At 41.5% G+C, this 15,142-nt stretch overlaps 1 protein-coding gene across 1 annotated transcript; it reads right to left on the reverse strand.

The window, feature by feature from the left end:
* Window positions 1-1,058: 1,058 nt before the first annotated feature.
* On the reverse strand, window positions 1,059-14,922 carry rab11fip5b (RAB11 family interacting protein 5b (class I)). Its single transcript, XM_067599775.1, has 6 exons — window positions 14,270-14,922; window positions 11,278-11,801; window positions 9,819-10,428; window positions 6,654-9,137; window positions 4,367-4,502; window positions 1,059-1,947 (listed from the first exon to the last, which is right to left on the reverse strand). The coding sequence occupies exons 1-6, from the start codon at window positions 14,647-14,649 to the stop codon at window positions 1,687-1,689; spliced, it is 4,395 nt and encodes a 1,464-aa protein (XP_067455876.1). The 5' UTR covers window positions 14,650-14,922; the 3' UTR covers window positions 1,059-1,686.
* Between the last annotated feature and the right edge of the window lie 220 nt (window positions 14,923-15,142).

A 15,142-nucleotide genomic window follows, 5' to 3' on the forward strand; every position in this document is an offset into this window, starting at 1 on the left:
AGTGTTCGGTGAGTCTGATTAGATGGGTCAAGCTGCAAATAGCTGGATCCTACAATTCCCATAATACACCAAAAGTCATCTTTCATTAGAGCTTCTCTGCCTGGTGAGTTCCCACATCTTTCAAACTCTACTCGCAGGCTTTCCATCACAAATTTGAAGTCTCAAAGCTCAAATTGAGTTCCTCCAGAACCACAGAGGAAATAGTAGTATATCCAGTGACATGTAAACTGATCTTTCTGTGTATAGTTTTGAGAAGGCAGGGTTAAGTAGTATAGCAGTACACAGGCAGAATGTTTACTTAATTTGCAACAACATTATCTCTAATAAATGAAACCACAGAGGCCACAGATCTGGATATCTGGTGCATCTGCAAATTCAAACTGTGCAAGGAGAGGACGGGATCCATGCTGAAGGAGTGCTCTCTAGTGGAGAGAAATGAGTGTTGCTACAGCAGATATTCAGTGTGCAGGACGTTATGCGTTAGTTATAGTCTTACGGAGGTCTACTCAATGACAAGTCACAAACTTTCTTTAGTTCATGTGCACTTTATTTTATTACAGTACAGTTCTGCGGTCATGTAAAGCATTGCAAGTAGCTACAGTGGTACTAGTGCGGCATTAGAGAATATATTATCATGACAAAAGTATTTTATAGAAATAACTTATTATAGTCTTATTTACTGCATCAGGGCTTTATTCCTACAGTAGCAGGTTGCTATTTCAACAAAACATTGCATAACGGACAACAAAACATAAAAATATACTAAAACATTCTCATTGGCTTAGCCTGCAATTAGAAGAGAGCATTTAATGAACGCAGTATTTTGTAAAATAAAAAATAAAAACAAAACAGAAAAGAAAAAAAAAATGCAAACAGTAAGTCTTCATCCTCTTAAATCTTTTCTGGCAGAGACATGAATATTGTTCTTTTGCTTATCATCCAGCAACATTAATGCAGAAACGTCTTCTTTTTATAGTTTTCACATTGCACAGCAGCATGTTAGGACGTGTTGCTATATTTTGTAGCATTTCTTAAACACTTTTTCAAAATAGCTCAACTTAACCTTTGTGCACTTGACATTTCATGGAGCTGTTTGAGATAAACCGTTTGAAAATATTGTGAAAAAATGTTGGTTTGTTACACTTCAACAGCTCTTATTCCAATGTTGCATTTTAAAGGTTACTTGAGATCTTATTTCTCATTTCGATCTTATGTCTTCTTCTGTTCTTCCCAAAAAAGTGTTTTCTCTAGCCTCTATTTTATTTTATGCATTTTATGTAAAAAGCAATGAGTTTAAATTTTAAATTGACAGCAGCTGACTATCTTAAATTATTCTAGTAAGCACAGCTAAAATAATCATTTGCATCTGCTTTGATGAAAGCTTCTCTCTTTGTACTTGTTGTTTTTCATTCGTGCCAAATTGGGACCAGCATGCATGTTGGGTAAATTTGTGTATACATCAACAGGGCAGTATTAGCAGTGAGAAGACCTGGATGGTTGTGAGATCCAGTTTTGTGGAGCACTTGTTTGACTTTATTGCACCTGCCTCTAGAGTGATTCCCAATCTTAAATAATTACCCTGTTTATCACTTACGCTCACATTTACAACTAATCGAGGAAACACTATACTAGAGGTCACTGATCATACATCATGTGCAGTACGCCGTACACACCCTGGTACTGTTGTCACTTATGTCTAGAGCGCACTTGAAGCAGCGTGGGTGTCTGCTCCATGATCCGCAGCAAAAGATTATCAATGTAGTCCTCTAGGTCTCGAACTTGCGCCTTGACCTTTTTCAGCTCGGCTTCGCATTTCCCCAGCTGTGCCCCCTGCTGCTCGGAGGCCGCCTGCTGCTTCTGCATGTCCATCTCCTGCTGCAGCAGCAGGGAGATCAGCTCCATGTTGGTCAGGTGCTGGTACTGGGCAGAGTGGTCCACTGTCACCTCCTGCAGCAGAGAGGATAGCAACAGTGTCGATATGCAGGAAACCCTATGTAGGTGTGTGAAACTGGCCTGTAAATGTCACAATTAAATTACACTTATTCACTTTCTTGCAGAGAGTTACAGTAGACACCGCTCTCATATTTGTCCCCTCAATATGGAGCTGGCAGCTAGTTAGCTTAAAGATCCCCTCCAGACATGTATAAAAATACTCTACTTGGAACAATAATGTGTGTGATATGGTTTTTCCACAAAAAAGTATAATTAGCACATTAACACACTTAAAAAATGACATCTACTCCTTCCCTCTCATTACAAATTCCAGAAGCTATGAATATGCTAATATATTTCATTTCAGAAGTTTTCTTGCTAGAGACAAGATGTCTCCTACTTCACTGTAAAGTCCATTTTATGTGTTTGTGCACTGAAGGGTTCATGTTTCCAACTCTCACTTGTGTAAATTGAATACTGGACTACGATTCCTGCACCTTAAAATCAGATTATCGATGAGCTCAAAGAAACTTTTCCCACTTTCAGCAGATGAATATGAAACAAGCCTTCTAGTGTCAAACTCTGCACATGCATCATTCTGTAAAGTGAAGCTCAAACATCCAATTGTAGAAACAAGAAGATAAACATATTTTTGAGACTTTAAGTTAGCATAAAGGCTAAAAGCAGGGAGAAACAGCTAGCCTGGCTCTGTCCAAAAATACACTGCGGATTTAGTACGGATTGAACAAGACATAACATCAGGCTAGTCAGGCTAGCTAGATGCTTTAACCATCACTTCATTAAACATCTCACCAAAGGACTGCAGTTGAAAATTGGCCAGCTGGCTAACACTGGCACATGTAGAGAAATGTTAATTAATGTGCATTGTCCTTATGAATAAATAAGCTAAACTATCCCTCACCTGGCTGTAGCCTCATATTTAATTTAATGGGAAAATAAAAACAAACAAATAGTGGTATCAATCTCCTCATCCAACTAATCTAATTTCCTAAATATGATTAAAATGTCGAGCTTACTCGGATATTAAATGGCTTACTATGACACCCTGAAGAAAAAAAACAATTTTCAGTTGCAGGTGGTAAAATTAAAGTGAGTCACAGGCAACAATGAAGTCATCACAACATTCACGCTCCTGCAGTGCATTTATTACAGTAACACCATGTGCACAGCTGCTGTTAATAAATGCTCATGGAAGCATTAAATAGTCTGCAGACCTAATGGCTCTCTGTGATTTAGTATGACATGGTGGTAATAGAGATTGATTGTGATTTTTTCGATCCTGTTTTCCGATAGGTGACTTACTAATGGTAGCCTGCAGACCAGCTCTAATCTACCCCAGTTTTATTTAACCATGAAGAGACAATTTTTCAGTCATGGCTGATTTTGGTGTTAAAACTTCAAACACAGAGCTATAAAACAACCAATATCATTTAGTCTCTTTTGCAACATTGTTAGCACATAGACTGATCCAACTAAACTGAAAACAGACAAACCCATTTAGCCCAGTTTTGAAGGATGTGATGCAGCAAATTTTCACTGGCAATATGAATAAGTTTTAATTGATTTGGCAACCTTTTAAAGACTATTTGAAAAAGCAAGCTCATGATCTGTTGATGAAAGCACAACATTTCAGGACATCCTATTACATCCTTTTTTTAGCAGTGATTGTCTGTTTTAGTTTGCTCTCTTAATATTATCATATCTATTTTCTTCCTTTCATCTATCTATTAATCTATTTATCTACTTTTTGTCTGTCTGAAATAGGTTTAATAACTCTTTTATGTAAACATATTTATGTGCATGAAAAAAAGACACATTTTGATTCCCTGCTGGATCTTTGTCAGGTGCAAATGTTGTCTTGATTCATAATATCCAGAAATGCTTGGATTGCTAGGTATTTCCTCCCCATCAGATTTACAACCACTGTAGAAATGTGTAATAGAAAAAAAAGTCCACATAATTGTTAGACGTATCAAAAAAGGCAATAACACTTCACGTCTGTTCATTTTCAGGTTCGACTGACGATGGCGCAACCTAGAAACCCTTATTCAGGCCAAAGAATTATGTCACACTTGAGAGGAGTAATGGGATCAGTATTTCTCTCGTCAGTGTTGGAAGTAACCTCAGTCTAACAGAGAGCTGGTAGGTACAGTAGCAGCTGCACACTGTCACTGTTTTTTCTGGTGGACTCTCTCCCCATTGTGGTGATATGATTACTGTGACAACTTAACTTAAACAGAAGAAACATGAAAATACATCACTTTATTGTATGTCATAGTTTTAGCTCCTGAAGGTTCTGTAATGAAAAACAAACTGTCATGTCCCAGTGAAGTAAAAAGGTTATTTATACTGTGTATGGAAGGTTATAAAGGGTTCATAAAGGACTATTAGTTTTGTTTTTGTTGCACAGTACCTGACTTTTCTCAGGTTCAGCTACAGCCTGGTGGGCGATGCGTCCAGGGTGGATGGTAGACTTGAGTTTCTCCAGAACTGAACGACCCTCCTTCTTTTCTGATTGGCTTGAGGTTAATGGCTTCACTGGATGGGGTCTGCAAAGTAAAGAGGTCAGCACTAGCACTTCAACACGGATATACTCTATGTTTACTATACAGTAAGTGCAAAACTGTTGCCTACCAACTAAAACACACTGCATCCTAGATGGTGAAATGATAGCTGGTTACTGTATTTCACTTCATTCAGCAGATATTAATGACCTCCACACATACTTCCCAAAAAACTCTCAGAATATCAAAGCATGAAAAAAATCTGACCTGCCACTCCATAAAGAAAGAGTGAAGAAAATTTGTCATTTAAATTGTATTAGGGCTGCAACTAATGATTATTTTTGATTAATCAATCAATCATATAGTCTATTGTCAGAAAATAGTGAAAAATGCCTGTTATAATCTCCCACAACTCAAGGAGATGTAGTCAAATGTCTTGTTTTGTCCAACCAACAGTCCAAAACACAAAAATATTCAGTTTACTGTCATACTTGACAAAGAAAAGCAGAAAATCTTCACATTTGAGAAACTGGAACCAGATAAGTTTTGTAATTTTTGCTTGAAAAATGACTAAAATTATGTATCATTTATCAAAATATTTGCACCTTGATTTCCTGTCGATGGACTAATCGATTCATTGACTAATTGTTGCAGCTCTAGTAGTATCTACTGTTAATTGAAGCCATATAGGAAATGCAAATTGAGTGACACTTTGCTCCGGGGGGATGTGATACTGTTGAGAGGGAACACATATTCAACAACAACAGGGGGGGAAATGCTTAGAAACAGAAAAACCAGAATTCAAATTAACGCTACTCTGTGATCACAGCAGAAGGAAAAGCTGAGTTCCTGACAAAACACTTTGCATTGTTTTCTTGTAGATGTTATTATTAGCACGTTCTAAAAATGGGAGATTTAAATGACTGAGCAGCAGTGACTCTATGATCCTTCTGTCTGTTTGATTGTTTGTTTCTGAACTAACAAATGTTTGACAGCATGTTTCTGAATATGAACCTGCATCTCTCCTGTACATGTACAAACATCATAGTAACAAATAGTTGGTGGATACCTGAACATATACATTTATAATTTACTTTCTGTGATGCACACTAAAAATCACTGGGTTAAATTTACCCAGTTTGGGTCATTATAGCACCAATACAACATTTACCCAGTAGAAATCTGTTATTTTGACCAAGTGTTACACACAACAAGATTTAGCTAAAAACAGTCACAAACTTACTGTTTCTCATACAAAACGATGTGCATATGACATTCAAAAGATACACAAGTTATTAACAATCAATAACAAACTGTGATATGTAAGTTTAAAAAGAGTAGAGTAGATTATAACAAGCTTTATTTGGGTAAATAACCTTACAGTAAAATAAAAATAAAAAATAACCCTAAAACTGGGTCAAAACAACCATTTGTCTTGAGTGGCTTTCAGGATATTGTGTTGGTTCTATATTGACCCAAACTGGGTAAAATTTTAACCCAGTCATTTTTAGTATGTGAAACTTAGGTGCACCACTAGAAATTTTAGGTCTCCTGAACAGCTCTGACACAATAAATATCTATAATTCCTGGCATGTTCTCTACTTTTTCCTAAGTATATATCATATGTACGGGTGTCGACGTTTATCGCCCTTGTTTCTTGGGATTCTTGGGAAGCCATAAGTGTAAAATTACAATGACTTAGACGTAACCTCTGACCAAGATTGCTGTCTCATGATCTGAAAAAAAATCACATTTTCTAGTAGTATAATAAACCCCTATGGGAGAAATGACCGTTAGCTTTCACTTATTATTTCTAGATATCAGACTGTCTGGACATGATGTAGCAGGTGGTCAAAGCAGCCGCGAAAGAGGCAGAACGAAGTGGACGAAAAATAAAATTACAGTAGCCACCGAGGAACTGAAACATGAGATGAATAACATAAATGTGACAAGAACAGTGCACAGCAAGAATCATCCAACTTCCTTGGATGTAAAGACAGAACCTATGATGGCATGAACGCATTCAGCACAAAACAAGCCAGGCCAACAGTAAAAAAGGTATCAGAGCAACCAAAACAACAAAAAATACCATTTGCATGTTTTGCAGTGTATGTAGAAATCTGTTTTTACAGATTGTTAGTACCTACATATGTCTAAAGAGGAGTTTAGTGCGTATCCTAGTGTGAGGGTTCTCACCTGCTCTCCTGATGGGGCAGGTTGCTAGCTGGCTGTGTCTCCTCAGGCAAAAGTGAGTGCCGTGCATCGACCAGGGGCTGGTCAGTGGTGGAGGTGGTAGAGTAGGAGGAAGAGGAGGTGGTGTAGGGGGCCACGGCCAGAGAAGTACTGGCTCCAGCACTGGGCGGCCCCATGCTTGAGGGATGTATGGAGGGGCAACAGACAGGGGTAGGGTGGAGCTTAGCCTGTGCATCAGCTGACGGGGGCAGTGCAGAGGGGATGGGAGAAGAGGGTTCAGGTTCTTGCAAAGATTGCCCAATCTTTGACTTTGAAGGGGTTCTCAGGTTCGGGGCTACTTTTGCATGAAGGTCTTCAAAACTGATCGCAGAGGGTTTTCCTTCCGCTAGAAGTAACGATGTGTCATCTTTTGAACATATTTGTGATATTGTATTCAGCTCATTGTGATAGTTTTGATCTTTGTCTGTGCTGTCTACAAGAGAATCTGCCTGTTTATCTAATGCCAGTAAGGAAGAAAGAGCTGATTTAGTGGGCTGATAAGTCAATGGTCCTTCACTGGCTTCTGAAATATTTTGAACAAGGGACAACAACTGTTCAAACTCTCTGTCTCCACTTTTGTTTTGGCTTGTGAGACTGCCACTGCTGTTTGCTCTGGACACTCCTTTTGGTCTAAAACGTGCACTAACCACCCCTGAAAATGACTCTGCCTGGTTAAGTGTGGCTAACTTAGCTTGTGGGTTTCCGTTATCATCGCAGTCATTTTTTGTCTTTTTAAAATCATCAACATTTCTTGTTTTATCTTCAGGTGGATTAGATGTTTGATTTTGTGACGACAAAGCAGCAATCTCGCTGCTGCTTACCCTGGAGTTACCATTCGATGCCAGCTCACATCGACAATCCTGGCAATTGTTTTGGCAAACTGGAGAGACTTTGCACAGTTTATTAGACGATGCAGTTATTTCAAAGGAAGAGTTCATCTCCGGTATGTAGGTGTCCTTTAAAGTGAACATATCCTCGGGTGAGGTCACCATCTCCTGGTGGGAAACGGCTATCTGTGAATCTTGTGTCACTAAGCTGTTGAGGCCTTTGAGAGTATCAGTTACCTCTGATGGAGTGGATCCATCAGAATCAATGAAACCAAAATCGGAATGATTCACATTCATGTTCAGATCTCCTAAGGTCAGTGAGAAAGACACGTTATTGTTTATGCATGTGGTTTCAGCTGGATTAATAGTAGAGGAATCTTTCTCCTCTACTGGAATGGCAGTAATACCTGACTGAGGGGGAGTAGCAGATATCTTCAAAAGGTCAGCAACAGTCATCTCACTATCAAGAAGCATTTTTGGTACTGAGTTCTGACATGCGGTCTTATTCCCAGCAGTCTCCTCAGCGTTCAATGATAAATGATGATTGTTTACTTTGGGCTGTCCATAGTTTCCTCTGCATATACGCCCATATAAGTCTTGCTCAAACAGCATCCCTCCCCAGCAGTCAGTCTCATCTTCCAGAGGTTCATACTTGAACTTTTTCAGTTTTTCTTCGGACAAACAACTCGGTGAAGTAACGTTTGTGTATGGTTGAGACTGAGCACTGAGGGAATCAGAGGTCTCACTGCCATTGTGAGGGTCTGGTGATACACTCGGTGTGTTTCTTTTGCATTCTCCTTCTCTTCCACGTAATGACGCCGCACCGGTCTGTGAGAGGAGGCAGGCTTCTTTATGGACAGCTAGCTCTTGACCTCTATGCAGCCAACCATCAGAGTATATCTCATTCACTGAAGTCCTTAAAAGTCTCCTTGGAGGCAAAGGTGGAGGCTCCTCTTCACATGTTCGCAGCTCTTGTGTGTGATTATTGGTGTTGTTGTTAACTGGAAGATAACCGTGTCTATGGGGGGACGTTGGGCTCGTTCTCTGTTGCCTCTGAGAAAGACTTCCTTTAGGTGAGTTGAGTCTGCTAGAGGCAAAAGCATCAAAGGAGTCCTCCCATTCGCCTGCACTCTCCGACATGGAGGGAGGAGCAGAGTGGTTGGGGGAGTTATGTGGTGCCTCTTTGGGTAATAACACAGGGAGGGATATCTGCCTAGCTACTGGCCTGGGGCGCTCCCGCTTTATGGAAGCCATATTCGTAGCATTAACATTGTGAGCAGGGCTGGGAGTGCAGTGCTGCGAGGGCAGAGTAGTGTAATGAAACGGGGATGAGCCAGAAGAGGAGCAAGGCGCAAAAGGAGGCGACCTCTGCGACTCTTCAGCTATGAGCTCCTCAAAAAAGGGGTTTCGCTGCAAACGTGGGAGGAAAGGGTTGGAGGGGGAGATGGGTGTTGAGGAGGGAGAGGAAGAGGGCGTGATGGGATTAGTGTGATTCCCGTCATTGGGTGAGACATGACCGGTGGAGGCAGAAGGAGAGGAACACTGAGGGGGTACAGGGGAGCGAGGAGGGAGGGGAGGGGATACATCTGAGCTGCTTTCTACCTTAGGAGAAACTTCCAGCCTGTGGAGGAAAATAGGGCACAATAGTCCTCTTAGTTAATGGCGTGCCAGGTTACCAAACGGGGAACATCTTTCTTACACAAACAGAAAAGACAACCAAAATATTAGTTGATATTCCACAACAAAGTGGGACATTTCTGCTTGCCTAATGTCAGTCTTTAAACATCAGTAGATATAAAATTGGCCAAATGAGAGAATTATGGAAACAGTAACACAAATTAAATCAAAAAAGCAAAGCACATTTGCAAAATAATCAAGCAGAAAATAAATAATGCATTGTAGCCATTCAAGACCATCTGCAGTTATTCTGTTGGGTGAGCTCATATCAACATGGAATGATTCTCATCACATCCTTTAGCACTTAAAACATTTTTTCTACACCACAGTGACATTGCATCTTTAATAGGAAAAACAGACACACTGAAAAATGAAATTGGAATGTGGAAGTGCTATTTGAGGAAAACATAGTATGAGATGATGATACGGCATGGTTGTAAAATGGAGAAAAGTATGAGTTAAATCAATTCCATTTTCAGATGAGCAGGGAGCAGAGCAAACACTGAACTCAGGACACCCAACTGAATACAGGCCTCCCATGTGCCTGTTGTTGTGCCTGGATAGGAGGTTCATTCATCAAACACTGTGGAGCCCGGAGGCCAGCCTGTAAATGATCCTGACTCACCTTGGTTTGTTCTGGGAGTCACCGGAGCCAAACCAGCCTCTGAGCCTTCCTTCAGATGTCGCACCAGCCTGGTTGAGTTCCGACTTAGCCGGGAGAGAATCACTCCTCCCTCCAGAGAATAACGTCTTTCTTAGCTTCCTCCCTTTGTCAGATGAATCGGCAGCAGAGGAGAGGATCGGCATCGCGGCCTGCACAGGGTGACCCCCTGTCTGACCTTCCTGAATTGGGGAAGATGACACCTGAGCTTCCTTTTCCTCCTCCTTTTCATCTTTCTTCATCTTGTCAAAGGACCAGCGTCGGCCCTCTGCGAAGGAAGCTTTCTCTTCACTTCGCTTGGTGAGGTTCTGCAGAGAACGAGAGAGCGGGGAGCATTTCTCCAGCAGGACCAGCTTGGACGGGAGGGTGCTTGAGCTCCTTGGAGTTGATGGCTCGGAGTCATAGACGTGACTTCCATTTATACACAAGGAAGACTTGGACTGAGTCATGGTCTGACCCTTAAGAGACTCCACTGTAATATTTGCTCGAGGGAAGGCTGTTGTGATCTTGCTAGCTTCATCGCTGAAGGCTCGCTTGTGTGTAAGAACCTTTGTGGTGTGCTGGCTGGTGAGCACTGTTGGAGGGAAGAAATGGGTTATGAAGAACAAGATAACACACTGCATGTTTATATTCTGAACACAGGTAAATCTGAGAAAAGGTTTTAAATCTATACACTGTTTGAGGAGGACGATACTCAATACCTTGCAGTTTTCTTTCAAACTTCTGCCTTAAAACATCTTGTTCATCAACTTGCTGATACATGCATGGCTTATATTATCAACCAATTTTAGCTTCTTGCACATTTACTGGTATTGCCATATATGTTGACAGATAAGTAACATATTGCAGTACAGAAATGCCAAAGACATGTTCACGGTAGACACATTTTTGTGTTCATGTAGATTCCCATCACTCGCAGTAAGAAGCTGATTGAGTAAATATTTTTTCAAGGCCTTTAATTATGAAATTTAATGGATCCTTATCAAAAATGTTTTGTATGTGTTTACATTAAATAGCAAATGTGCCAGCTAATATACTGTTAGCATAACTCAAACACTGATATTAATATCAACCCTATACTCAAGTCTTGGTTGGGTTCTCATCTGTGCTGACTACAGAGGGAACGATAACATTTCGTCAGGGTTTCCTAATCTCGTCTTGTGATCAATTTAGATCTAGATAAGAGTGTAAAGAGCAGCCACACTCATTAAAAATATGGAATTTGATGTGTGAAAAAGTACTTCTGCTTATATACTGTACCCCAAAGGTTAATTCTTTACTTCTAATTTTAATTTTTATGGAGGAGGTGAGATTTATTTCCAGCGAGGAGACCCATCTCCACTGTAGAACACTGTGGTAAAACTTGACTTATTAACAGTCACCAGCTTCCATGCTCATGCACTTGAATGATTTCAACGCCTACCTTTTTTAGCCAAATCTGCCTCTCCATAGTGGGTGTCCACTCTCACTTTGCTTGTGTAGATGGGGGAGCTAGGAGGATCTGATAGCAGACTGGGTGGAGGGCCGGGGTTATCGCTGGCAATGGAGGAGACACTGCTCTCTGAAGCCAGCGATGAGCATGACCTGGTGTCAGACGACTTGCGTAGCCTTCCTTTGAAAAAATCTTTCACCTTACTCTTCTTCTCCTCTGCTATCTCCACATCTCGTGACTCTACCACCCCTGCGCTCTCCTCTCCAAACGGCTGCCCGAGGGATCCCGACAGGGCGGCATAGCGACCGGGCACAATGGCCGAGGAAGACTCCAAATCCCCCCTCTTCCTCCCTGTGACACGATCCTTGAGCTTGCCAAAAGCAGAGCGCGGTTTGTCCTTCATGGTGAGGTCGAACATACTGGCTGTCATGTTGTTGCGTGTGAACTGGACGGTCACCTGAAGTTCACCACGTTCCTTTTCCTTTCTTCCTGCTTTAGAGTTTAGCTTGAACCATCTAGAACAATAAAAGAAAAGGGACAGTTAACATCCACACGGTGACAATTAATCTTATAGTACAGCCTGAAATAAATACAGTAACATATAAACATGACTTTATCGGAATATCTTATGTGTAATGCTATCTGTTTAACGCTTACAGCAAAAGTTACATGTGTTATCAGGCCATTCGCTGGGACAAAATGAACAACAAAAAACATTGATTTCCTTTTGGCAATGCTTTCCACATATTACATAATCTGGAACTACTGCTCGGGGGGTTGTGTTCAAAATTGGACCACTGTCTTTGACAACAAACTGTTTTACAAGTCCCAGAGCAGGAAATCACAACACAAATTCCTGGAGGTCCACCCACATACACCTGGCGTTTGTAGGACATGGACAATATGAGGAGTCAACCAATGAAATCCTCTCTCTGTTCCTGCCACCTAAGTCTTTGGAGTCGACTGGAGAAAATGTTGTTGAGCCAAAACTAACAGCAGGAATTCAGTGTGAGTTTCACTGAGCGTAGAGAGAGGAGAGAGGGCGGAGAGGCCACAATTAAAGCCAGATGTGCCATATTGCTTTACTCTATTCTGCTCATGGTGGAAATGTCTCGCATATTATTGGTGAGCTGTTACATCACCTGTGGCATACGGTCACTGAGTGCTTCAAAGTCTCATGATCAGGCAAATTAGATAACAGTCAAAGCCAGATTTTCAAGATGCCCTGTCCAACTTATTCTTATAGTATGTAGCTCAGTCACAACTAGAGATCCTGAGTTTGTTTCATGAGTTGCATACATTCAGTTCGCTAAATAAAACACATGTAATGACTAATCTGAATGCTTGTGTTTTAGTTTGTTGTACAAATGACAACTTGTCAACTTGTAGCAGCTGGGTCAGTCAGAGTTAATGATAATAACACGAATAAGTGAGCAGTTTCACTGAATAATGTTGCACCTTTCACCAAATATATCAACAACTATATAGTGTAGAGGTCCAAAAATAGCTATTGACACTTTCTACCTTGTCTCTTTCCTCTTTCACTTGGCTTCAGTTTATCATTCCTTTTCCAGAACCGCTGTGGTTCTTTCATTTTTAGCGACTGAGGTTCAGCTGTGCCAGCAGGGTAAAGTTGGGGAACTTTTATAGAGAAACCATAACTCAAATGTACTGTATAGGAAAGGTGGTGAACTCTGTCTGTCCAATGTCAAACTCAATGTAGGACTTCAATTCCCACAATCCAACTCTTTGTCTTATATCACTGCTAACTAGACTGTGTGAGGTGAAGACTTTTTGTATTGCGTCAATTTTACCTCTGAATCACTTTGTATATGTGTGTTTGTGTGTAACAGTCACATTCTTACTTACTATGGCAAACTTAAACCACACAGTAAACACTAAACTACACATTTTCAGTCACGGTTCATCAGTGGTGCAACTACCACACTATAGTGCACTGGTTCACCATCTATTACAATAATTGCATGAGTTACTAGAAATGTTTGTTTTTATTTTGAGAAATTCTGGCCTTGGGTGACCAACACTTATTTTGTTATTTTTTTTATCTCCCTGCAATTTTCAAAAGTGGAGTTAATGGACCACATCCAATGCAATATTTATATCTGAGCATGGAAGTAGAGGTTTCTATTTCAATTTGGCAGATATACACGTTTCTAAAAGCCACCACTGGATACTAGATTGACCACAAGATGGATAAAGAATGACACAATGTCCTGTTGTTTCATCCACGTTCTATAAGCAAACATCAAATAAACACAGAATTAGGTCAGTGCTAAGGGGCCAAGAGTGTGTTATATAGTGAGTATTTCAAAATATAAAAAAGTATTTGAGGAGGATGTGCATTGTGCATAAGGACTAAGGTTTTTTTTAGCTAAAAATCATTAGCCTACTTGTCCCACAGTTGAAACTGCATCTCATCTTGTTGCTCTGCAGTGCATTGTGGGATGTGCTGCTGAAGTAACCTACTAATGGATATCTACTCAGAGGGCCAGAATTTTATGACCCCATATGCATTTAGAGTTCAAGCAGTGGCAGTTTTATAAATCCTGTGTCATCCTGCAAAACAGAACAACAGCTGATGTCACTGATCAACTCTGATCTGTCCGTCCTCTTGTTGGGGTTGATCTGCTGATCAGTGAGATCAGCTGTTGGTGTTTTGGAGTGGAGATAGCTACAGCACATGGTTGAGAGTCAGGTGGAAGTGTCAAAACAAAGCCAGGTGCATGAGATAGAAAAGGTGAGAAAACTATCCCCAAAATATTCAATGAATTTACATTATTTGAATTAAGAAAAGCTGCTGGAAAAGTTAATTACCCTTCTCCAGTAGGCTACTGTTCATGACTTAACCAAAGTCTGACATAAAGGATGACACATTACTTCTCATATGTGATCACTTCCCTTCATATACTGTCATGTGTCATGCAGGCTGCGTAAAAAAAAAAAAACTCCAAACACAACCTACTCGTCTCTTGGACACATTCCGTCATGAAATATCTTATCAAGAGGGATGATGGTTTGACCGAGAAACACGTCAAGTCCTATGAGCACCCGGTGCATAACCGTAAGGACCAGATCTCCGCTCCCCGGGGGATGGGCGCTCCGGCCGCCGTCCTCCAGGATGCCGGGGAGCAGCTCGAAGCAGCACTCCTCGTTCCACTCCGGCACCGCCGCCTTCTCCACCAGCCCGGTGGTGTACTTCTCCTTCCCCACCTGGATGATGGTGTAGAGGTAGCGGCTGCCGTGCTTGCCCTTGGTTCGCAGTCCTCTCGCGCGGAGGACGGTGACATTGACGTGAGTGGGCACCCATCGCTGATCATCGTCCAGATCTATCAGTGACATCATCTTGCACCGCGAGACGGGGGGCGCAGTAGTTATCTGTGTGTCCCTTAATAATCGTGGCTTCACTCAGTCGCGTGTCTCATCAGTTGATTGGAGGGGGGGGGGGGGGATCATCCCCTTCACGTTGCGCCAGACTCCCCGCGCTGCGCAAAAAAAAATACCTCTGCAGAATATCTCCAAAGTCCGCCGAGCCTCTGAGGGGTTTACCCGAGGTCAGTTTCCAGGCAGCACACCGGGCCTATGTTGAACTTGAAGCTCTGCATGCCATTCCCAAATCCAATCAATGCAAACCAAGTTAGGCCAGCTGCGTGCAGAAATCATCCCGAGTCCATCCTGCGCATACGTCGCATCAGTAGTTTACAGTCCGAAATGTGCTCATTGTGCTCACGGCCCGCCCTCCTCCACAGCACCAGGCCCGCATACAGCGAGAGAGATGCCGCAGAATTAAAGAGAAACACCCAACAAACAGATCAGACGGTCTATTTTACCGACACGC

This window comes from Thunnus thynnus, chromosome 9 (genome assembly GCF_963924715.1).
Source record: "Thunnus thynnus chromosome 9, fThuThy2.1, whole genome shotgun sequence".
NCBI classification, from domain to species: Eukaryota; Metazoa; Chordata; class Actinopteri; order Scombriformes; family Scombridae; genus Thunnus; species Thunnus thynnus.